The 25,105-nt window shown below is 38.4% G+C and overlaps 1 protein-coding gene across 5 annotated transcripts in view; it reads right to left on the reverse strand.

Moving 5' to 3' along the window:
* Window positions 1-3,258: 3,258 nt before the first annotated feature.
* TNFAIP8 (TNF alpha induced protein 8) overlaps window positions 3,259-25,105 on the reverse strand; it is a 65,932-nt gene continuing 44,085 nt past the window's right edge. For 3 of the 5 annotated variants that reach the window (XM_075527427.1, XM_075527428.1, XM_075527430.1), the window contains exon 2: window positions 3,259-5,105. In XM_075527427.1, coding sequence (XP_075383542.1) covers window positions 4,540-5,105 — 566 coding nt within the window. In that variant the 3' untranslated portion in view covers window positions 3,259-4,539. Of the gene's footprint in view, window positions 5,106-20,500; window positions 20,572-24,484; window positions 24,590-25,105 lie in introns of those variants that run through there. The other 2 variants (XM_075527429.1, XM_075527426.1) reach the window with 2 other exon arrangements.

Consider the following 25,105-nt stretch of genomic DNA (forward strand, 5'->3'; position numbering starts at 1 on the left):
GTTTCAGCTGCAGTATCCAGACTTCAGCACTAATAGATAAGCAATTTAGTATGGATTAGTTTTTTAGAACCTCTTTCTGTGTAAGAACAAATGCAAGGGTTTTTTTAACAAATTGGAAATAACGCCTACATTACTTAGTCTTTCTGAGTAGTAGCCACAGCATGGTTTTGGGTAGCAATTTTTTTTTTAAGACAGATAGGAAACTTTCCCAAAAGAAGTTTCGTTTATGTGCAAATCATAAAAATAAGATATTATGGAACTTTTCTGGACAACTATAGTCTCCTTTGACAGTTGTTTTACCCAGAGCACAGATGTTTGCCACTTAACCAAGAATGTTGGCTGACCTGCCCAAATCTCAATGAAAAACAGTTGTAACAAGAAGGTTTCTCTGCAAATGGTTATGCAAATGGGAATCTTCATTTCATGTTCATGCTAAAGTATACCCTCTGTAATGCATTCAAAAGCACTACTTTTTTTTTTAAAAAAAAAGGCTCAGAAGTACATGTACTGAAATCATAGCTAAATGCTTACTATACTGATGAGGGTATAGATTATATCCAAAACAGTATTAACAACTAAATCAAGATGTAGATAATTCTTTCAGATTTCAAATTACCTTGCAAAAAAACCAGGAAACTGTGTTTTAGCTCTGTTTTTTTCATTAAGTGGGTAACATATTTAATCTACTGCTCTCTTTAGATGCATACACAACGTAATATAATCCTGGGGCAAAAACAATAGGTAGGGAATAGACCTGTCTGAAGAGTAGTTCTGCTGCTCAGAAAGGCAGGAAAAGCATGTAAGGCCAGAGGAAAGCTGCGGTAGCAGGTCATCAGATGGTGAACACTCATCATAGAGAGATCATCTGAGCCACTACAGTGTGCAACTTATCCATCCTCCTCATAACACTGCCATCTTTGCAATGATGGACTTACGAGTCGTGTGGATTCCTCTCTGCTAGACCATGAAAACAAGCATGTTCTGGTCCTTTGAAAAGTTACATGCAGACTGCCAGTTTACCTTTAAATAGTCACATTATAGCTGTTACAGCTACAACAAGGGGCTGGAAAGCAACTGAAGCCAACTGGCATCAAAACCAGTTTGCTACTTCCTTGGGACAATGCAATCTCTTTGGGGAGAGATGTGAGCAAGCAATTGGCCATCTCCTCATTCCTTTATTTTACAGGAATTTGCTTTATGGGTGGGGTTGAATCTTTTTTTAGAAGAGACATGATTTGGTATTTTCCTAAAGAAAAAAAAACAACCCACACCAGTTGCTGAAAGCTTCCAGACTCCTGATAATCTCTGTACCTTCTAAATGGTGATAAATCTCAAGAGAGCTTAAGGACAAGAATAAAGCTTGTGACTTACCCAATTGTGTCTTTTTGTTTGTCTATGCGTACACACAAATGCCTACAAACATAATAAAGGGGTTGCCAAAAGTTCTAGTGAATCCCTTTTAAGGTGGCACACACAAAATGGCCTTGATAACATTCCTATATCTTGTTTTCTTTGTATGGCTGAGATCACAGTTGTTTGATGTGCCTTGCAAAAGGTATCCAAGGTCTGACTTACCACTTTTTCAACTTCTCCAGAAGGCTGTAACATTAGTTTTAAGTTCCACAACTTCACCAACATACATTGGGATGGCCTTAGGCACTACATATTAACTAAACATTAAAAAGATGTTACATATGAAAAACCTAAGGTACTGAGATCTAAAAGCCTATTGTAAAATGAATCCATGATGATTGGATTGCAATATATTAATAATTTTTACCCTATTAAAACACAGTGTTGCATCAGTTTTACAGCACAGAATAATGGCATTATCCTACCTGTAATTAAACAGTACTACTGTAACCTTTTTTAAACTCTTGACTATGTCAAGTTTCTGCTAGAAGGTCGATGCTTTAATACGACAACAAGTGTATTGCAAGGAAGAATGCTATAAATTTATTTCTGAATTTTGATAATTAAAGCCACTATTTATGTATGCTGCAGGAAAAATAAATTAACTGCAAAATTATACAGGCTTGAGTGCTATGTTGTGTTATTTATAAAGGGAGGTCTTTGGAAATCCAATACAATTGTTTTCTTTCATCATTACAGAAGTCACTTCTTTGTAATTGAAAATGAATGCCAGACAAGAACTATTGTTGCAGCATCTCAGAAGAATGTAACTAGATTGTGAGCTAAATATAGCTTCTCCTAGTTATCAAGTTTTTATGCTTATAATCAAATCTCCATGAGCTATTTTCACTTTTTCTAAAAAGTATATGGCCAGATAATGCAACTGAGTAAGAAGTTACTATGTTACTGAAAATATACATAGTTTGACTACAATATGGCTCATATACATGTAAGTAGGTGTTCGTTAACAATGTACAAAGACCATTTAAGCAATTTTTGTCCCAGAGAAAATTCAAATTTGAGCAGTCAAAATATTCTGGGTCATGGCTGAAGAAAATCTTCTGTGGTTTACACAGCACGTGCGTATATTGTGCCTGGTTCTAAACAAGGTACTGTCCTGTCCTCATTTCAGTAACTTATTGTTCATTATAAACTATGCTATTTTGGAGAATCAGAACATGATTTAGAAATAGGATTTGTAAAGAAAACAGTTTCAATTTCTAGAAGTCAATTTCCTTTCTATTCTCACCTCAGAGAGAAGAATTGGGAAAGAAAACAAATACCTTTCTCCTTCTAGGTGGGAAAAGAAAAGAAAAAGGTGGAGCAAATACATCAGAAACTAAACTTTTTACAATTTGTGGGATTTTACGCATGATGTTGCATTCCTGTACGTGACTTCTGATGGACAAAAGTGCAATGTATTTACTGTTTAAGTAAAACATGAGAAGGGATGTTAAATGATATTCCTTCAGATGTCAAGCTAATAATCTATTTCTTGGCAAATTCTGCTGCACTATCCTTACATCAGTTCCTAATTGTTCCAGCCTAGTAGTATATTAATCTCCTGTCTCTGCTAGATGCTAGTGGCTTGTATAAAATGAGTTCACACTTTGAACACACATTTCTCTGGCACATTTCTGTCACCTTTCTGGGAATATTCAGAGCCTAGTGACCAAACAAACATGAATAAGAGTGAATTTTCTCTCTTAAAAAATCACAAGTAATGCTGAAGCCATGTGTCAGAGGCTGTGATGCTTTTGTTGCTGGCACAGGCCAGGTTTCCTCTTTATAATTTAAAATGCAACAAGGGGAAAAAAAAGGCATGAAAAGTTCAGAGTGCAAATATTCTTTGGTTTACTCATTAAACAAAAGGACACAGCAAACAGCAAAAACACTGGCAATTAAATAAACAGCAAATTCTTTATATGCTTCCTAACAAATAGTCTTCAGGTGTTTGAAATGTATTAACTTCATGCTTTTAAGTACATTACAGTGTTTAGAAAGTCACATTTTTTTATCCCCAAAGAGCAAGGCAGGGAGAAGCTGAGGGAGAAAAAGAAGGATGAAGGGTAGGAGGGGAGAAAAGAAGAAAAAAAAAATTATTCAAGATACCATTTTTCCATTAGTTAAATCGTAGATAATGCAATGATAAAACTAATTTGGCTTTCTAGTTTCATTGTACACAAAGCAAATTGGCTTGGAATTTATTTTCAGATGATTTAAGTTTTCTGAATTCACATCATCATACACATCAGCCTAGTGTATAAAATATACTGACTCACACCTTTTCAAAAAGAATTATGACCTATTAGCAGGATTCTAAATATCTTAAGGAATTGCAAAAGTAAGTCACTGTGTTTTACCTTATCATAGGCAGAGTTAAAATTATGTACTGCAAGTGTTTTCTAGGGAATACTTTTCCCCAGTTAGGCTATTTTACTGTAGCTTATTCCTCAAATAATCCCCATATAATCAAAGGAAGCAAGCATCTGTGCAGGTCTATAAGGATCTATACTTGGTAGCCTTGCAGACAGGAAGTTTTCACCACTGAGCTGAACAAGCCCGTTAAGACTCCACATGACAGCATCACTGTTATTATTTAAAACTGAATGCTTCATAAGGGCAACACTAGGAAGCTGTGATCTGTGCAGAGAGCATAAAAGACTATAAATGAATCAAATATATATTTTGTATATATATAAATGACTTAAAAAAATATGGAGTGTACCATCACCATGGTAGCCTGTTACTAACATTACTGGACTCCGGTAGTTTAGAAATAATTCTGTAAATGTATGAAAGATTTGGATTGTCTGACAGCATTTACTTTGTTTTGTATATCTAGCTTGCAAGACTCTTACTCTACTTGGACTGTTCTGTTTTATTGTCTTTATCCAGCTGTTTCCGTGGGCAAAGCACAGTAAAAAATGTCATGTGCAGTCTTTCTTCCATATGGACTGTGAATAGCAACAGATAGCTCATAATATGCAATCAACCTAATAAAGATATTTTGGAAATATTTGTCATAATGTAAAAAAACCTTTTTGCATGCTCCCTTATTCCTTCATAAAGCAACAGTGTTCCATCTACAAATAATGCACAGGCAGTCAACTTTAATACAAGTACTTATATGTTCCCCTCATCTAGCATCTTGTTGACACCATCACAAAGTTTCTGCAAATGCAGTTTATAAGGTCCAAAGGGATTGTACAAGGCAGCCAAAAATTCACAATCAGAGAAGTGATCAAACACATTGTTGACACGTCCATGTGACTTTGCAGTTAGGTGACGCTGAATGATTTCATGAAGTAGCTCTCTACAATCGTTTAACAGTTTGGACAAAAAATTCCTGTCAAAGGTATAATCCACCTGATGGAAACTGACCACGGTCTTCGCTAGCTGATGAACTTTCTTCTTGAATTTCTCCATCAACGCTATTTCATCCTGATTAAATTGGTTGTTCCTGTAGAGAATTGCCAATTTGAGGACTATTTTAATGAGGTTTTTGATGATCTTCTCTGCTTCCTTTTTATTTTGCGTATATTCCTTTGTCACTCTGTAGAGCTCATCTAAAACATCACTACTTGTATCATCGATCAAAGTAGTTGCTATTGATTTGGACACCATTTTTCCAAGGATCTTCTTCTGGGCCTGAATGGCCAGACTTTTGGAGTTGAAGACATCTGTGGCCACTGGGGGGAAAAAAAAGTATGCAGTCAATACTTCATAACAGACATACTCTGGACAGTAAGTTGAGGAATATTTCCACGTCTACCCATTCATGTTAGTCCTACTAACTGTCACAAAAATAATGCAAACGTATGTATGTAGTTGCTGAAAAACCCATCTTTTCACTCCCTAAAACTCTCTTGTCTTTAGGTTTACATTCTTTTAGACTGTTTCAGTTTTGAGAAAACACAAAATGAGATAGAACTTGCTTAAAAATGGTTTAAAATATCTCTCTATATATGGATTGATGGGATTTCAAATTGACACAATAAACCTGCCCTGTTTGGTCAGATGAGTCGTAAGTCTGATCTGATTCCCATACTCAGAATGAAATCTGAAACCATGACTATCCCAATGTCATGACAATTATCACTGCTACTCAATTAAAGATAGTAATTCAGTGAGTTGACTATTGTAAAACTTTTTCCTGTTTAGGATTTTACATGACCAGTGAACTCAGATCCCACACATGTAATGTATCTTTTATATACACAAAAATCCTTTGTCAGCCAACAGTACTGAGATTCTCTGGGTGCAATCTCAAGATGCTAGTTTTCAGAAAGAAAGCAACTATAGATTAACGCTTCTATCCTATACTTAATGCAGAAATAGCCAAAAATGAACAGTCTAGGTATTGCCATAACACTTGCTAGCATAACCTTATAAAGAAATCCTTTTGTGACCAATAAAGAAGATCCTAGAACAGATTTCCACTCCAAAACTGTGCTTGCTTGCACCAACATACCCAATGACTGGTTTGTAATTTCTTCAAACACTTAAATACCCCAAACATTCTTTCAGAGACTTGTTTTGTGAAATGTTGCTGCTCATGTTCTGTTGTCAGTCACAATTATTTACAGCACAATTGTTTGCAGCACCTTCTCCACTAAGTACACGTAAATTCATATTTCCAGGTTGAACAGTCTGGAGGACGGCTGCCTTTAAGCTGCAGCTTTCCTGGAGTCTCAGACAGGCTGAAGGAAAGCTTCATCTGTTTACATTTACTTCACATATGGAAGGTTTGCTTTGCAAACATAGGGCCTGGAAACTTTTTTTTTTTTTTAAATGAAAACATAAACTCTGCAGATGCCAAACCATAAATCCATGAATTTGGAAAAGGTTTCCTCTTAACTGTTTGTATTTGGGCAGCTGGGTGTGTTCAGAGGCACGGTGCCTCTGGGGTTCCAGCAAATAGAAGGAACTTGTCCTTCAGGACATGTGAGACACAAATCTGTATTTTTTTCCTCAACAGTACCTTTGAGAAACTTAGTAACAAGCTCCTTTTTTGTTATCTCAGAAACTTTCAAGCAAGTTTGTTTCTTAAGGCTTTCAGTGCATACCTGTATTTTGTTTTGAAGCATGAAGCGTTTGAGTGCATTTTTTGAAATCTTTACTACATGAGGACACTCAAAAACCAAAGAACCCATTGTTAACTATCTTGGGCAAAGCACTGAAGATCACAAGACAGACATGTTTCTTAACCACAAAGATACAGGAAGACGTTAAAGATGCTAAGCAGTCAATCTGAACTGAAAATATTTGATTCACATTTTGTGTTTTTAAATATAAAAATGCAATTGTTATTATTCAAAGAAACTAATCAAAGTATTTCAAAGGGTGGTCAGGTACTAGAACTCAACAGCCAGTGCTTTACAAAGATCTACAGATGAACGGTAGCTTTTTTCCTCCAAAACAGGAATATCGGTTGTTCTTTCATAACTTTTATTTCTTAAAGCCTTCCAATTTACTAATTGCTCATGATGTCATGTCTTCTTTCTGACACTCCACAAAGATATATAGATGTTTGTACTAATAGCAGCCACTGTTTCAAAATATATTCCATAAATTTGCAGAGAAACCCCCCCACAATACAATATATATGTATTTTAAAATGTTCTTTCACAGGATGCTGTAGGACTTCTTATAAAATGCTAACTATATCACACAGAATGCTCCACTGTAATTGAACAGGAATACGTACAACCTGCCTCCAGCAAGTCGCACAAACAGTCAGGTATGGTTCTAACAATTTACACATAACAACCTGCAAAGTATCGATTTCAAGAAACTGAAAACATGGCAGTTTTCTAAAAATTTTACATTTTTTCAACAAAAAAACCCTTACATTATGTAATTTAACATTTGACAAAGTGAGCTTGACATGTAACTACCATTGCTAAGCAAAACAGGAATTGCTCACTTACAAGAGGCATTAAACTCTTAATGGCATTTCTCCAAAAACTGCCCACGTTTTGTGACTACCCAGCACGGCCTATTTTATATCTACTTTGCAATATGGAAGTCAGCTTCATTTTCCCTGTGTTATTACATGGGTTCTAATTTAATTCCTAAATACGTAAATTTCATACTTCAGTATTTCAGTCAATCCAAAAAGGAACTTGCAAACTGTTTGTATTTTATAATCAGAATTTTTCCTCATTACTGATGGCAGAAAGACCTAAAATGTATTTCACAGTCAATTGCTTAAGTAAAACTGAGTTTAAAGCAGTAAGATTATAGAGCTCCTTCAGACCAAACATACATACTTCCTTAAAAAATAGTAAAACTATTACTTACTTGTTCATCAAATGGAATTGCAACTGTTAGTGCTGACAGCAGAAAAAGAGACAAAATACTCGAGGTGAAGACTGGCCTGAGGCTTGTTTACTCCGCTAAATCCAGCGCACACTTTATCATGCACTTGGAAACACTGTCAGAAGCTATCACAGAGTGAACGTGGGTTTTTCCCCCTCACCGTAACAGCGGCTCTTCTCAGCTACCTTTCTCTCCTGCCTGCAGTGCTTCATTTTGCTTTGGCACCTCAGAATGCAAAAATACATCGCAGTGGTTTCACTTCCTTGAAAAGAGAGCCGAAAGGAAATTGCACTGCTGAGCAAGCAGTGCAACACCAATAGCCGTTATTGCTAACTGACAACTGGAACAATTAGCAGAAAGGGAGGGAGAAGAAAGGTCCTGTGACTCAAAAGGGCAGGGGACATGTCAAGAAGAGGTTAAAACATTAACCCGGTATCTGCAAACGCAGATACTTGCGTATATCGGAGGTGCTTGATTCGCGGGTCACAGGGCGCCGGTGAGGGGCGGCCGCCGGCTGCACGTGTCACCAGCCCCCGTCCCAAAGTGAGGACAGCCGAGCATCCCCTTTCAAAACTCTGACTACGATTTTAGATGCGAGCACCTAGAAATAATCCTGTAAATCCACATTTAGACAACTACTTAAAGCAGCCTCATTTTCTTAGGGTTGATTGTAACCTACCTAAGGGTCACCTTTTAAGAGTGATGACAGTAGCTGGCCAGGATGTGTAAATCTCTGATCACACCTATTGTATTGACAGGTCCCATCCTTGCACTTTAAACTGAAATAGTGCCATTTCTCTGGTGGCCTGCGGTAGACCCAGAATCTGGGCAGATAATCCCACTAATTTTAAGCATCTCACAGATAGTTTTTCCTCATGACTGCTCTTTACAGCTCCTATTTCTTTCCTGTGCAGTTTTACACTTCACTTTTAAAAAGTATATCATCAAAAAATACCCCTTTGAAATCAATGGGATGTCATTTTCTGTACAATCTATACAAATAAACATGATCACGTTCAGTAGAGCTACCCCGCCGCAGAGGAGAGCAGTCCACGGGGAAAGGCTCTCAGAGGAAATCCTGCCTTCATTAATTCAAAAATCACAGGATCTTAGGGATAACGGGGACATCTGCAAAGTCTTCTGATGTATGATTTAGAGGAGTAAACAAGTTGCTAGAGACTGCCTACTGTGAAAGCTGGGACCTTACTAACTATGAAACTTCTTAATTTTTGCAGCCAACAGCATGTATGTTTAACATTAGTATTTTGTGTGTTAAAGTCAATAAATATTGGACATGTAGCATTCTGGATGTGTTTTCCCCAAAATATTTTACCTTACACAGGTTTTCTTTAAAACTGTGGTGGAAGTATAAACTTTCAGTGAAAATTTAGAATTGTGGGTTAATAAGCTCTCAGGAGACTGGTATAAAAGTACAAGAAGGCTCATACTTACGGCTGCAATGCTGACTTTTCCCTGACATGGAAGCTAGTACACCTCCCTCCATACTGTGGCAAATGCCTGTTACCAAATACCCTATTTCTCAACTCCATTTAAACTAAAAAAAAGATAAATATTTGGGAAAAAAAAGTTGACTCAGATTATTTCACTGCCTGAAATTTAGGCAGAATGTTTTTTCCACAAGATAACAGTTGATGGTAGATTCAACATCACTTGCAGTTGAGTGTATTCAATCTCATACACCTTACAATGAATACTTGAGTCACTGGGTATTTTTAAGCTTATTGTAATAAAGAAGGACCAGAAAAAAAGCATCCAGTAAAAACTTCCAGTGAACCATGTTAAATTCCATGGGCAAGTCAAGAGTTGAGCTTTCTGACATGAGTTGCATTTCTAGCATACGTACTTGGCATGTTGATACAACAGTCCCGGCGGAAGAGAAAATGTGACTGTGAAGCCATTACTAACAATGCTGCTGCGTGAGACCCAGTTCTCATTTTAGTGATTGGCATACCGTGTACTGCACAACGTCCAAAAATTACAGGGGTTTTTGGGCAAGGCACAAAGAACACTTACACGGGATTAGGAGGAGAGAGACAGCACCGACTGAGCGCTTCAGGCAGCATTTAAAAGACTGTTTCACACAGCTTTGAGAAATGTGGCAACTGATTTCCTGCCAGGCATCCTGTGCGGACGAGTGTGTTTGCCTCTCCACAAACTGCAGGTGAGAGCTACAGCTAAAAGCCCGCGCACGCCGTACGAATTGCATGTTCAGTCAGACTCCCAGAGCGAGAGCGTCATTTCCCTGGAGGGAGGCAACTTGAAATCGAGCAGGATTGACAGCCCTACGCTCTCCAAGTGTATGTGACCATAGGTCATGCACCTCCAAAATCATAAGATAGCCTAGATATCAAGGGATAAAAAAATTACGGAATTTTTACTTTTTCTTGCGCCTTCTGCCTTCTGGGTTTTTACAGGGCTGCCCTTGTTTTCAGGAATGATAAAGGCCAGAAAATTAAAGAAATAAATACACTGAGACATATAAATATATGACTTCATGTATAAACACATGACTTCAGTAAGGTAAAGCTCCAACGGTGATAAACTGCAAGAGCTAGCATCAGTAAATGAACAAGTCCTGAAGTACAGAACAGGCAGAAATAGAGTCATAAACCTGTTACCAGGGCTGTAACAATTTTCACAATGTACTTATTACATGACGATAAGATTAAAAAATGAGTGGTAGGACACAGACTATGAATTCTTCAGATATGAATACAGTAAGCTGATTTTCCTAGCTGCCACCATGATTTATAGCTTCTTCTTAATAACCATCTGAGTGAGTCATGGTTTCAAAGAATGTTTTTTGGTTTTCTTTTTTTTTTTTTTTTTAAACAGAAGAGTCATTGTTTTGATTCTTATCTAAGTGCTTCAAAGTTTCCTGGGTGAAAGGTGTGTTAAATTTAAACTTTTTAAAAGCACAGATAAAGTCCTTGCAATGTAGAAATCATTCCAAAAACGCAGCAGTCCCCAGACAGCCACTTCAGCATATTGGCTGGTGTCTGCGTTTGCAAGCGTTTGTTTGCTTGTTGGCTTTTCAAAAACTGATGAAAACCAAAGCTTGTACCAGACATGCAAGACCAGACAGCGCACTGACAGCTTTCACTCTTCAACCTCAGACACTGGGACTGCAACTTCTAAGCTGGCTGATGGCAGGGATGAGAAGAGACCAGGGCAGCCACAGAGTTTATTGAGAAAAGGACTGCAACAGGGCAGATAGGTTGGGCAAGCACCATCAGGCAGTGGAAAACCCAGAGGGCAAACGGCTAAGTGCAAAAGGAGAAAACAAAACAAAACAAAACAAAACCACAAGGCCCTATACAGTACTTAATTCTTGCACATACATCTCTACTTTTTTGATTCAGGTACACAAGGTCCTTATTTGAAGAGCAAATATTTTATTTGGCACCTTGTTTTTAAAAAGGGAGATCTATATATGAACACCAATTGTAACTAGAAAACAGCTTAAAATTTTCAGTGCATACCAAGCATTCGTTCATAAAGGTAAGTAACCTTTGCCTACAGTTCTCTTAATAGGTACAGTAAATTGTACTAAATTCTCACTCACCATCATCTTTACGAACTGAGCACACTATGAGAATGTTAATTAGTCAAGCAATGTGTACTAATTTTAACATTCACACTGGAAGACCTTCAAAAGAAAAAATACCCAATCTGAAGCCAAGCCTAATGCATGGCAAACATTGCATGAGCAGGCTTACTGGAAGTCAGCTCTGAGGCTGCAAGTCACTCTGAAGCAACAGTTCATCAAGCAATTTTGGAAAAAAATCTGGCTAATCAAGCATTTTTTGAAATATACAGTACGTTTAATCTGCATACTCATATTGAAAATGAGCATACATTCAGCAGCAGGAACATGGGAAAGATAAAAGCTAGCAAACACCATTGGAAACACCTTTTTTTAGTCAGTAAAGTGCTGAAGAAGTCATTGTCAATAGGTTTGCAAAACATATGATATTGTTATATGCTTCCTGATTTTGCTATTTAATTCTAGCCTTAGTGTATTAAAATGCCCAAAATTTGACCAACAGCAAAAGATGACCCAGTTTCTAGCCGCAGAAACAAAAACAAACCATGAAAAAACAGAAAACAAAATACTTTTTTGATCAAGAGGTGAGAAGGATTGCCAAAAAAAGTACCTGGAGGTTAAGGCTGGGTAGTGTGGCGAGGAAAGATGCTATTTCCAACAAGAATGTATGTGCAGTTTTGCAGTCCCATGAGAGCAGTCTGTGCCAACAAGTTATTCTGGTTTTACATGCCCGTGCTTCCCACAGCCACCCTGCGTATCACATGATACATATACTGTAGCTGATGTAGAAATTTAAAAAGCCTTCTTAAAAGCCCTTTTTCCTAGAGCCTCGGCATGGATTTTAATTAACAGTGCAGCTTTAATAAGAAAAAAAAATTAACTTCTCATGACTGCTCTTAGAGAAGCATATTTTAAAATACGTTGGATATTAAAGAGAGAAGATGACAGTCACACAGAGTAGGGTCATGAACTTAATTTGGTATTTCACTCCTTTGCCACCATTTGTTATCCTTGCTGGAATGTAACAACAGGTGCTGTGGTATTAAATATGCAGCCTGTATATTTCAGCTGTTGGCCATTTCAGGGCTACATCAAGTTCCTCTGTATCTACCAGGTGTCCATGCATACTCAACAGTAATACTGCACAAATCTTTTCACAGGAAATAAAGTGTATCTTAGGTCATTCCTTCTGATCAAACAAATGCAACACAGACACTGTATTTTCTGTCCAGCCTTAGAAACACGTACCAAACCGCAGCAAGGCAACAGTGCCAAGCTCCCTAACCCAAGTGGCGCTTCCAATAACATAATCTGGCCATTACAATTGAATGTTTTACCAAAAGTTAAAGTTTAAAAAGAGGTATCTAATTGCTCTTACAACCATCCTGGTGAAAGGAATGTCTTCTCACACAAAAAAACCCTTAGCTGTAGGCACAGGACCTAGAGTATAACAGAAGAGCTTCTGGCTTGAATGCAGAAGGAAAGCACAGAGACCAGCAGCCCTGGGGAACTTTGAATACATTGGAGAGACTTAAATTTGACATGGGGGCGGGGAGGAAAGTTAAGAGGAAGTTTAAGATACATGTGGCAAAAATAAAATGAACTGGAAGGTTGAGACAAGATGGCAATCTGGCATGAGAGGAACAGGGAACTCAATTTGAAGGACAAGGTAGCAACCTGGCTGACAAAATGCAAAGGGCATATATTTTGCATAGCATGTAAAGAAAGCCACAGCAGAGGCTTCAGAGAGTTCAAATGACAGAAGGGTTTGTGAGTGATCTTACAATGGCTTTGAAAGTAGTTAATAATGCTTTTCCTGTATTTCTAGTTCTGGTCCTCTGCTCTTCTCCATGTTGATCCGTATGCCACCCTGTCTGTTTCTTGCAGATGGGACAGGAGTCCCTCGGTATCTCTCAGTGTAATGTTGAGAAGGCTGGATTGCTAGCTTGCACTTTGTTTATATATATTACTCTTGTATCTTCCACTTGTCCTGAGAAACTAAATGACACCTGCTCCCCACACACATAATTTGATTTCTGTCTTTTCCTTTCTAAAGGAACTTACGAGGCACTGAAGATTGCCACAGCTACAGGCCAGATACAGAAAAAAACAGTAGTGATTCCTAGGGCGCTCAGTTCTCAGATGTCTGGTTAGCGTATCCTTTTTTCAGTATCAACGTTGAAATGCAGATTATAAAACACAAGAAAATATGCCATCTAAGAGTTTTACTTATCAAATACTGGCTGTTCTTTAGGCCTGGGATACTAGTCACACCCTTCATCTCTTTCACAGTTTTTAATTTTTCACTACCTGTTTTCCTGTTTTAAAGCACGAAGGATAAGTTTTCTGGCATTAGATGCATGCCTATACAGAGAATGCATGCTTTGCCTACTCTTCCACACCAGTCATTCATGGTACCTGTGATTATGCAGGGCTACACTTGGAAGCCACAGTGGTCCTTTCCATTGCCACTGCTAACATGCATTTCTCTTACTTTCCTCTTCCACAAGGAGGAAAATAAGCCAACCCCTCAGTTTTAATTTTTTCTCCCAGTATTTAGTAGCTACAGCCTGTTGCCTCTGTATCCATACCAGGACACAGGACTTTCGTCCAAACTTCCAGCCATGAAATCAATGGCTGGGAGTATTTTCTCTCCTTCATTCCCTTACTCCCTTGCTGCCAGTTCAGAACAGGCTCCCCAAGACCCAAATGCATGGTCTATCTTTTGGAGGCTTTGCTTTGACTCCTGTTTGTTTCCACTTGGTTTGCTTTATTCCTGGCATCTCCAATTCAAAACCAATCCTCAAAACAGCTGGAAAAGTATGCAGAGTATTTCTATACAGAACACTTACTGGGAAACAAACCCCCACCTTTAAAATCTTTGATTTGACAGCACCTAAACTCTCAAGCATAAACTAAGACTGTCAATACACAGGTCCACCTCCCCACGTATCTTAAGAGTTTGGTTTTGCTTTCATTAATGTCATTAAATCCTAGTAGAATATAAAGCATAAGAGAAAATTTAGGTCTTTAATACTGTTAGAAACTTGTTCTTCTATAAAATGAAATCTTCTGGTTAAACATCATGTGTGTGACACTTTCATTTTCTTTTATGTCAGGAAGCAGTATTATTTGGATACAGAACTTTGATACCTAGCAAAGCACTAGCAATTCTATTTATTTGTATATGTCGCAAATATATTTACTAACTAAAACTAGACAGTCTCCAGAGGTCCCTTTCAGCCTCAACTGTTCTGTGATTCTGTAAAACCTCCATCTATTTAGTAGTGCACTCCTCGGGGCAAAGGGTAGGAGATTGAGTGCACTGGTTTTTACAGCTGTTGACTACTGTAGAATTTAAATGTCCAGCTTCTTTACTTCGCACTGGCATCAAATGATATTTTTAGGTAGGTGATGAGCAGCACTGATCAGCTATGAAGGGATATCCACCACCAGGAAAGGTTGTTGTAGCTTGAGATTTTTAGGATTATTACCCAAAAAGTAAGAAGGATGGAATGCAAATTTGAACCTGGAGAAGGAAAGGCCTCCAGTGGTGAAAATAAACACCATCAATCTAAATTTCAAATTAGTTAGATTACATTTTTGCACTGAAATAAAAATGTGAACAGTTTCTTTTCATCTCACTGTGACACTGCTACCCTCTTCTCCCATACTGCGTGGCATTACGTAACAAGCCAAGACGAACTGATCAACATCTAAATCCACCATAATTTACATCTCTTTCGATTGATTATAATACCAACTGTTTTTTCAAAGAAAGTTTAGTTTAAACATACATCCAGGAGAGTGGTGCCTTGCATCACAGATTTCTAAATCTCTAATCTCCAGCACTGAGGACAAGGCTGTGAGCTTGGTGAAGACATCTCATCACAGATGTAGACACCAGAGCCAAACTTTATTCTTACCCCTTCCTAAGTATCCACTATTTCTGTTCAGCTGCTCAAATTCATGATTCATTGTTTCAAGCTCTTTGTTAGTTTCTGAAGTAAAGTCTAAGTCACTATTTCTCTGCGAATATTTTTAATATAAATGTTTTTAAGTGAACAGAAACATTCACTCATTTTCTCTTTTACAAGGAGGAAAAAATAGCCCTTGGAATCAGTAGCTGAAATATTCACCAGTGCCATTTACTTGCTTTTGCTAGTATTAAACCAAAATTTTCTTCTTTCTATAAGTAAAACTGTCTTTGTAGAACAGTTTGGTAAAGCAGACATAGTAAAGGAAAAACAGATCTCATGAAAGTTTTAAGTTTTAAAACAAAGGAATTTCTGCATTTTTCAAAGTCAAAGTTGCCTACACACCTCGATTAAGTTAATTAAGTGGAAGCTTGTCCGTGCATGCACTATTCAGTGCTTTATTAATTCCTGTATAAAGTGAAATGTAAACATTTTGGGATCAAGACTTGAGGCTATCACATTCTTAGAGGTCCACTGAAATCACAGGCCAGCTACGAAACCTGCAAGTACTGACCTTCATACATACATAAAATACATCTCAGAATACGTCCCTGGATTTCAAATTACAAACCTTTGAGGATAAACATTCTCAGATAAATGAAATGCTAACTCCCATTGTACTGCAGTTTATTTACTGTAAACTGCCAGCAGGAACAGGACTCTCTGCAGACACCCCAACATTTGTATATTGTATGTCAAACTGAAATGTAGGTTTCCCCTGTTGCTATGCAAAACAGACTCTTTGATCTTTCATTACTAATCTGTATAGTTACAAATATCAATACTGAATTCAGCAAAAGGTAGGGAAAAAGAAATTAGTTTATACAGTGCATATTCAATCCTCTACATTGCTTCTGCTGAAACAGATCTGTGGTGAAGATTTTGGATGCCAAGTTCGCCAGACTGAATCCTCCATGCCATGCAGAGGCGCAGGCTCTCTACTTCTCATTGCTAGCCAGTCAAGCACTAGAAATGAACCACAAAACAAATTGTGACAGGGAATTAACTGATGAAACTGAATCAAACCACACCCCAACCCAGGCAGGGAATCTTATGAAGAAAAACAAAATTTATGAGAAAACATCCCAAAAGGACGAATGTAGAATGAAACTCTCAAAGGACAGGTTTCCCAGTTTCGTCCTCCCTCAAAACAAGACTGTGCCCAACTGACAGCAGATTTAAGGCCTATGCATTTGCTGAAGTTATGGTTAAAAGAACCAAGTTGCTGGCAGTTGCATTTGCATCGCTAATCCCACAGTGTATCCTGTTCAGTACTCATGATGGAGATGCATCCACAAAAGAAAAAGTGTACACCTACCATTAAAAAACATAACTAACTCGGCAAACCTATGGATGCAGACAGAGAAAACATGAAAATCTGTGACTTCCAGATTTCCCACACTACAAAAAAAATGTTAATATCAATATGTATAAGACTAACGTTCAGATTGGTGCTATTTATTAATTCAGAAACAGTCAGTTTAAGCACTTAATTTTCTTACAAAGTCCTATACAGCAACTGTTACACTATTAACAGTACTACTACTGGATACTACTAGGATCTGTGAAGTATCTACCCGATACGCAAACATGAAAAATTAATCCTTAAACATGAAAAAAAGTAATTTTGGTTTTAAAGTCATTATGAAATAGATGAAACTATTTTTAGCCTACTACTTCTTCTATTGAGCGTGATGTATGGAAAAAGAAAAACAGAAGTTGTTTCATCAAGTAGCATAAAGATCAGTAGCTCATTCACACCTCTTTATGAAATGCTCTCCTCTTACCACATTTTGTAGTTTAATTGTAACAAAAAAATCAGTCCAGAAGGTTGAAATAACACCTGCAATATAGTTTTCATTTGCTTTATTTATTACCCAAATGTGTTTATAGAGATGTTAAATGTCTGAGGAGAGAGGGGGGAGGGGAAGCAATTTGCTTCTCAAAAAGCAGCATTTAAGAACACTTATGAAACTGTCACATTTAACAGAAGATTTGACCAAATGATAAATCGTTACTGGTGAAAGCAATGACGTGTGCTTTTGAATAAAAGTTACAAATTGCAATTAGTATTTGAGTGTTCCATTTTCCTTATGTTACCCTGGCACATGTGTTGCAAAATACTCATTATTCTTAGAAGCCATTCATTTAGCCTGTTGCTATACTTGGAAATACTACTGATATAGAATACAGCCTTTCTGAATGTAGGTGCAAGGCCCTTCCCTTACCCAGATACTTCTTTTGATTCTCCAGAGATTTGCTGACTGTTGCTCCCTGATCTGTAACCTCTGTCTCATTTATGACAGCACATAGTTTGCAAATTCCTTGAAGAAAATAACCCGAGGGTTTAAGAAGTACTGTGATATAGCAAATGCTGTCATCAACAGATAAATGGAAGGAAGAACGGGAAACTAAGTCTCCAGTAGAACAATCAATTCTGTAAGCTGGAAAAGACTGGTAGGATTTGAAAACAAAGTACTACCTTCCCATATGTGGAGTACTGTGTCCAGTTTTGGGGTCCCCAATACCTCTCCAAAACAGGAGCTGACAAACTGAATCAAGTCCAGCAGACAGCCACCAAGATGGTTAGGGAGCTGGAGCGCACAATACAGAGGACAGGCTGAGAGTGCTACGTTTGTTCACCCTGAAGACTAATAGTGGACCTAACCGATACATCTAACTTGTTGCTGAATAGTTACAGAGAAGACAGAGCCAGGCTCTTTTTGAGGATACACAGCAAAAGAGCAAGGGGCAACAGACACAAGCAGCAGCAAGGGGAATTTCATTAGGAATGACCATCTTCATAGCAAGGGTGGTCAAATAGTGGAATATGTTGCTACAGAAGTTGTGGGACCACCAGTCTTGAAGACACTATCAACTTGACTGGAAAAGCCTAAGCAGCCTTATCTAACTTTGAATTCGGATCCAACCTCAAAGCTGGCTCTGCCTTGAGTGGAAGGTTGTGCCTGATGACCCCCAGAAGTTCCCTGCCGCCTCAGTTAATCTGACCAGATAGCTCAAGAGACTGTACCTTATTTGAAATTAAACACGAGTCTTGCAGTTTGTTATGGATTAAAAGATTTGATTGCATAAATATATTAATGGAATTTTCTCAAAGCAATCTAGCATTCAACCCAACAATCACAGCTAAATGATTAACTGGCTAAGAGTTTCAGTGATTCTCTGAAGTAACCTACCAGCTACAGCTAGTGGTTATCCCATGGCCTCTGCTCAAATTACCACCTAGCTTCCTCATCTGCTCCAGCTGCACAAGGGAGAGATTGCTAAGTACATGGGGAACGAAGTGTTCTGCAGAACACAACTACTCCATATGGACTTCCAAACGTGGTGTACAACAAAAAACATCCGTTCAACCCATTCAATTCTGAGCCTGTAGAAGAAGCAATGAGAGTGGTCACCTAATCCATTCACAGATAGGTTATCTTAAGATTACCCTGATTTGGCCAGGAAAATAAAACCAACCATTATTTCAGTTTTTGAGGGGAGAGATGCAGAGCTGCTTCCAGAGTCTTACGGTTTAACAGACTTAAGTCAGTGGTCTTACCAAAAGATTCAAGTGCCCACATCCAGATGGAGCTGCAGCAGTTGTACTACAAACCATGGCACTTGTATTCCTGTCCTCAAAGACCTTTATCTGTTTCCTGTATCTTGCTTTATTAAATGTACAGTCCTCCAAACTACATTAAAAAAATCTAGCACTTCTGACTTGCCTGTGTACCATGGTCTTACCTCCTCCAAATTTCCCATTACTCCTTCTTCATTAAGGTGTTAGCTTCTTGCTTTTCCTTCCACCCCCACTATTTGCACCTCTGGCAATGCTTTCTCCATGCATATGTGATATATAATATTAAAGTGTCGGGTTAGTAATAATTCTTTCTTTCTAATTTCTCATAAGCTTACTTCATTTTTTCATTCTTTCCTCTACTAAAATGATATATTTTGCCTTTAGCTTGTCCTATTAATCTTGAATTCTAATAATCTATAGAAGGGATTACATGAAATGTCAAATTGTTAAGCATTGCTCTGATCTATAGAGCTGCGTACATGACATGTATGACCCCAGTAATCTTTTAATCCTCTTCATCGGCAGTAGGCAAGTTATCTGTGGAATAACAAATTCCACAAATTGACTAATCTACATCTCTGACACAGCCATTGGGACCAGATCATTCTTCCTGCTCCTGAACTGAACTTTTCAGACTACTCTCAACAAAAAGCCGCTGTTTCACTGGCCTTAATGTCTTATGGAGATTGTAGTTTTGACACAGGAGGGTAGGTGAAGGTCAGGTGAAACAAAGGAAGCCCACATATTGTAGTCTTTGGGGTGAGAGCAGAAGGTGGGTCTAACACGTGGGGATAAGTTCGAATTGTCTGTGCTGCTTGCCTGTGGCTTCGTATGGAAAAAATGAGCTCCACAAAAGAGAGGGGGACAATCTCTAACTTTGGCAGCTGTAAAAGCTACCACAATTTACACAAAACCATTCAGATTTGGGTCCAAAAGTGGACACTGAGACATCCCATTTCTGTTTAAACTTATGGTTTTCATGCATTTTATTCTAATTACAGAATCATAGATTCATTTAGGTTGGAAAAGACCTTCAAGATCGTCGAGTCCAACCATAAACCTAACACTGCCAAGTCCACCACTGAACCATGTCCCTAAGTGCCACATCTACATGTCTTTTAAATACCTCCAAGGATGGTGACTCCACCACTTCCCTGGGCAGCCTGCTCCAGTGCTTGATAACCCTTTCAGTGAAGAAATTTTTCCTAATATCCAGTCTAAACCTCCCCTGCCGCAAGTTGAGGCCATTTCCTCTTGTCCTGTCACTTGCTACTTGGGAAAAGAGACCAACATCCACCTCAGCCTGTAACTTCAAAAGTTGACATGAAATGGGACTGTGATCAACTAGTACCTGTTGCATTTATGTATGGACAACGGTCTACTTGCACAGTTTGGATGTCCCCGTTCCCTGTCATAAAAGCATACAAGGTTCTAACAAATGCTGGTTTTGGAGATAGTGGGATGCAGAATCATACAGTATAGACGCCCACCGATGTTTTGAATGGAGTAAGTGGCCTGTAGGAGCACAAGAACAGACAATTGGTTATCTAAATGAACATGATTCTACCCTGGAAAACTTTCACACAATGAGAGGTGACTGCAAAATGTCAAAGCAAATCCATGCCTACTTACAGGAGAGAGTACTGACTTCTCAAAAGAGTGAATACTCTGATTTTATAACCCCTGTGTCTCTGTTCCAAGCTCTAAAAGGAACAAAACAGGTGAGCTCACTCCTCAGTAATCTCATTTGGATTAAAAAATGCTAATTGTGTCTAAAAAAGCTCTGAGCACTTGTAGGAATGCAGAGATCTCTCTCTCCCATGAAATCTGGTACTTAAAACTAAGTATGATAAAAGTGCAGTGCAGGCTCTCACTGATTCCGAGTTTGTAATACAATATCCATCGTTTCATAGGCTATGTATTACATTCACTCTGATATCTGTTATTATTTCACTTTTCCTTTGAGACATTAGATTTATCTCCTGTTGTTTTCTATATACAACATAAATCCTGTAGAACGAAGCTGAAGTTTTCTGAAGATTTACATAAATTACTACTTCCTTCTATTGAAGAAATACTATGTAAGGAATCCATTAACACCACAATAATTTTAATTGGTATTGACATGTATTTAAAAAGTTGTATTCATGATACATATTTTTAATATGACAGCATCAAGAAAATTTCCTTCAGATTGCAGAAAGGAATTAAGTCATATAACAGCCTGAAACCATTTGTTACCTTCCTTGGTAGATGACATGCCACCATGCAACACCAGACTGAAATTATGCCGTGCAGTTAAATGCCATAGTCTTTTTCTTGACTTTACCATGCTCTTTGTTTCATCCTGGGCAAAAGTAACTACAAGAAAATGTGCCAGGCTTATTTATATCATGACAGTTGTTGGAATCTGTAAATGCAATACAGATTGATGCCATACACACACCAACACACACACACACGCATTTACCACAGCATTGTGGTATACAGATGAATACAAAGATTGTTCTAATGTTACTAAGCAGCATGACGGGAGAAAAAAAGAACTGTTTCATGTTACCATTCTAATACGGACCGTGCAGAGATCAAAGGCAGAAGCTGAAAAGCCCAGATACACTGCTGCATACCCCATATCCAGCAATTAGTACAAAATACAGTGAAGTAATGATTGTCTTCTAGCAATGTCTTTTTACTCCCAGTTCCTGCTAAAAAAATAAGACTTGACTTGAGGTAAAAGACTCTACCTTTATTTAATTAATTATAACAAAGAAAATCTTCAGGAGTTAACCATTCAAAATTGACCTTGATTTTGGGTTTCACTGTAACAATGGGTATAGTTCATTTTTACAGTAGTAAAACCTATGGTCTTTGATCTTGTTATGCAGATTTTAAAAAATAATCCATATTAACCCATTAAATCCACTTTTACAGACATCCCAATGTTCTCCAAATACTGTGATTCACTTGTATAAAGTAGCTGGAAGTGAAGTATTGTACACTTCAGCATCAGGTCATTGTCACAACATACATGATGTTCGATGCTATTACTGTGCGTTCAACCCTCCTTTTCATTCAGGCTGTTATTCCAACACATGGTCTGAGAGTCATGCCTGGAAGCTGCAACTGAATTGCAGAGCTCCTCGTATATCCCTTCACTCGCGTCTGGCCAGTGATGCTTCCCTGGCCACCGGAGCATCTCTGCTTTAAGGAAAATAGAAAAGTTCTGCCTTTGCTTACAAACAACATTAAAATAACATTTTTCCTGTAGCTTTCTCTTCCTTTCACTTTTTAGTATGTAGCAGATTAACCACTATGCTTTCATTGCTAGCTTTGGCCTTGAAACGTACAGCATTTGGTAAAATAACCATTTTATAATTGTCGAAATGTACCCTCTACCCCTTCCATAATCAGTCACAGACCTTTACCTACTAATTCCCTGGTGGGCCTCATAATTTGTGGGTAAGTCAGAGAGTGACATTCAGTCTTGCACCTAAAGGAAAAATCAACCACCCCACCTTTGGTAAACCACTTAAAAGATTATATATACTCAGTGTCAAAAGCGTGAGCCCCAAATTCAATTTGAATTCGTGAAGCATCCATTTTCTTCACGCAAAAAGTGCAGTTTCTTGATGAAACAGAGCTAGTTAGTTGAAAGACTCTGAGTGCCTATTTTATGCCACATACACTAGACCACTACAAATCCACGGGTATTTGACTGTATTTTTCAGTATTTTGATCAGTGATCTTTCATGCCATGTTCACTCAAACTAGGCAAAGTAGTGTAAAAGCTGCACTCCTACATATTCACCTGTTAATCCCAGGCTTTATTCACATACACACTAAAGCCCCTTTTGTCATGCATCCTCTAAATTATTCCTTTACAGATGGGAATATATTACCAGGAATACATTTACAGACTGACTGAAAAACCTTTTCAGTGATATCTGTACCTCATCTTCCCACAATGGCTACTGTTTTTATTTTCCATTCCAACGTTTTAAAATCACAGGACAGCAAAACCCAAATATTTTCCCAGCTAAAAATAACTAACCAAAAAGCTACCCTTTCTTTCCTGTCTCAGCCACCTGCTCCAAATGCTTTTTTCAGCATGAAGATCCTGGCATCTCAAATTGTTTCAAAAGAAACGCACAGAAAGGCAAAAATATTTCAGAGGATTTTAAGAATCTGAGTCATCTAAGAAGGTAAGAGGTTTCTTTAAACAAGAAAATTTACATTTCAAATATAGCCAACTTGGTAAAATTGTCCGGAGCTTCCTGTATGTAAACCAGAAGATCTTTCATGCTATGGCATGCATGCTGATCTCTCCTGCTGTAAAACTGAGGGAGAATGCTCACATTGCCATACTCTTATTCACATATTCTCTTTTTCAAACAGTTTCTATAGAGAATTTTTTTTTTCAGTTCTGCTTTTCGATAAATCTGTCCTACAAAATCTTCTTGGAAAAAAAAGAAAAGCTGCCTTTTAGTTCATCTGTTCAGTCAACATGAAGAAAGAAGAAAACAGAGAGCATCGCTGTAATTTTTATCAAAACATAGGCTCTTGTGCTTCATTACTAACCAGGTTCTATCAGCATTATAAGCATTACGTTTGATTCAGTCCAAGCTGACTTTTCTGCAAATCAACAAAATACCCTTTTACGCAAGTAAGCAGATAGAAGTCCCTGGTAATGTTATGCTTCAAGTGGGGCAAGTTGTACAGAGTATGAGGGGAAAACCATCTGAAATATTCTGAAAATGTCTCGTTTTCATGAAATACAACATGCTTAGGCTGCCTTACTGTTTGCTTATCTGTTGTGTTGTTTTGAATTATTTTTCTGAGCCATACTGGATCTCTGTAAGTTTGAGTCTCCCTAAGGACTATTCGTAACCACGAAACATCAATTCTGTTCTAAGAAATCCAGTGTGTAACCCCACTACTGCCCTGTTCCCTCTTCTGTATAAATGCTCTTTTGTATATAGGCACTCTCAGGAAATTGCCCTCCTCCTCCCCTGCTTGCTCCCCACTGTCCTACTCTGGCTTGCACCCCCTCCCAATCAACAGTAGTGAATAATTGTATTTTTGTTGGAGCACTTCCAGCTCCTCCACACGTTCCACTCTAGAAGCAGTAAATGAAACCCTGTAGCTTTGGCGCACCCCTCTGAGCTTTAACACACGCACACGCGTGCATGCACACTCATTCGGACAGGGAAGTAAGTGGCATCAAGCTTATTCCCAAAATAATGACCTTTCACTTCTCCCCCATGCAACTTCCTCTTTCGCTGAAAAATACAGTGCTTCCAAATTCAAAAAATCTTCCTCTTTTGATATTCTACTACCACTGTTTTGAAACACCGTTTCTTCCACTTATCAGTGTTTCATGTGCGAGAAAATTACCATTGCTGAGACACACCGATATCCCAGGGTGCCAACACTTGGGTCATTTCATATCCAGCGAAATCGGCAGGACTTCACATGATTTTGCCAAGGCATTTTCCCCTCCCATTTGAATACCCGAAAGCTAAAGCGAGCAGCAACTCTCCTCTGTGCTCACAAAAGCGGTGCTGGCAACGCAAGCATGCACAATTCCTCTCCTGAGAAAATAGTTAAAAACCCTACCTTCCTTGGGTTCATCAGCCTCCGAACTCATGGTGTCAGCGCAAGGCACTGGGGACCAGATCACAGCTGACGTGCGTGCTGAGGAGCAGCCGCAAGTCAACTTCTCAAAAAAGAAAAAAAAAAGGCGGGGGGGGGGGGGAGCAAGAGAGGGTTGGGATTTTAAGGGGAAAAGTCTATGAATTCAGCAAATCACAACTAAGCTACTTGAAAAGGATCCCGCCCCTTTCTCAGCTGCACACCAGCGACTGTCTGGAAAACCAGCACCTTCACAGAAACCCTCATTTTACTCGCCAGCAGTCGCCGTTTATGCATTTTATTCTCTCTCCCCAGTCTGTAGGAAGGGTGGAGTTTCACTTGTTGCAGCTTGCCAACGTGGTATGAGAAAGCAAGCAGGGGAGACCAAAAAAGCCCTGAGCGCGGAGCAGTGTCTGATTGCGGTAACTGACAATCAGATTGGGGCTCTCTTAACTTGCAGGAAAATCTAATTTAAATCAATTATTTTTTAAGCCTAAATTGTACATTTCAACACTGGTTACTATCTGGAATTAGTTCTGTAGCCTCCGTAATTACACTGACTAATACAGGATGACTAAATACATGCTTAAAGGATGAGAAGCAGCA

The sequence above is a fragment of the Mycteria americana genome, chromosome Z (genome assembly GCF_035582795.1).
Source record: "Mycteria americana isolate JAX WOST 10 ecotype Jacksonville Zoo and Gardens chromosome Z, USCA_MyAme_1.0, whole genome shotgun sequence".
Lineage (NCBI taxonomy): Eukaryota > Metazoa > Chordata > Aves > Ciconiiformes > Ciconiidae > Mycteria > Mycteria americana.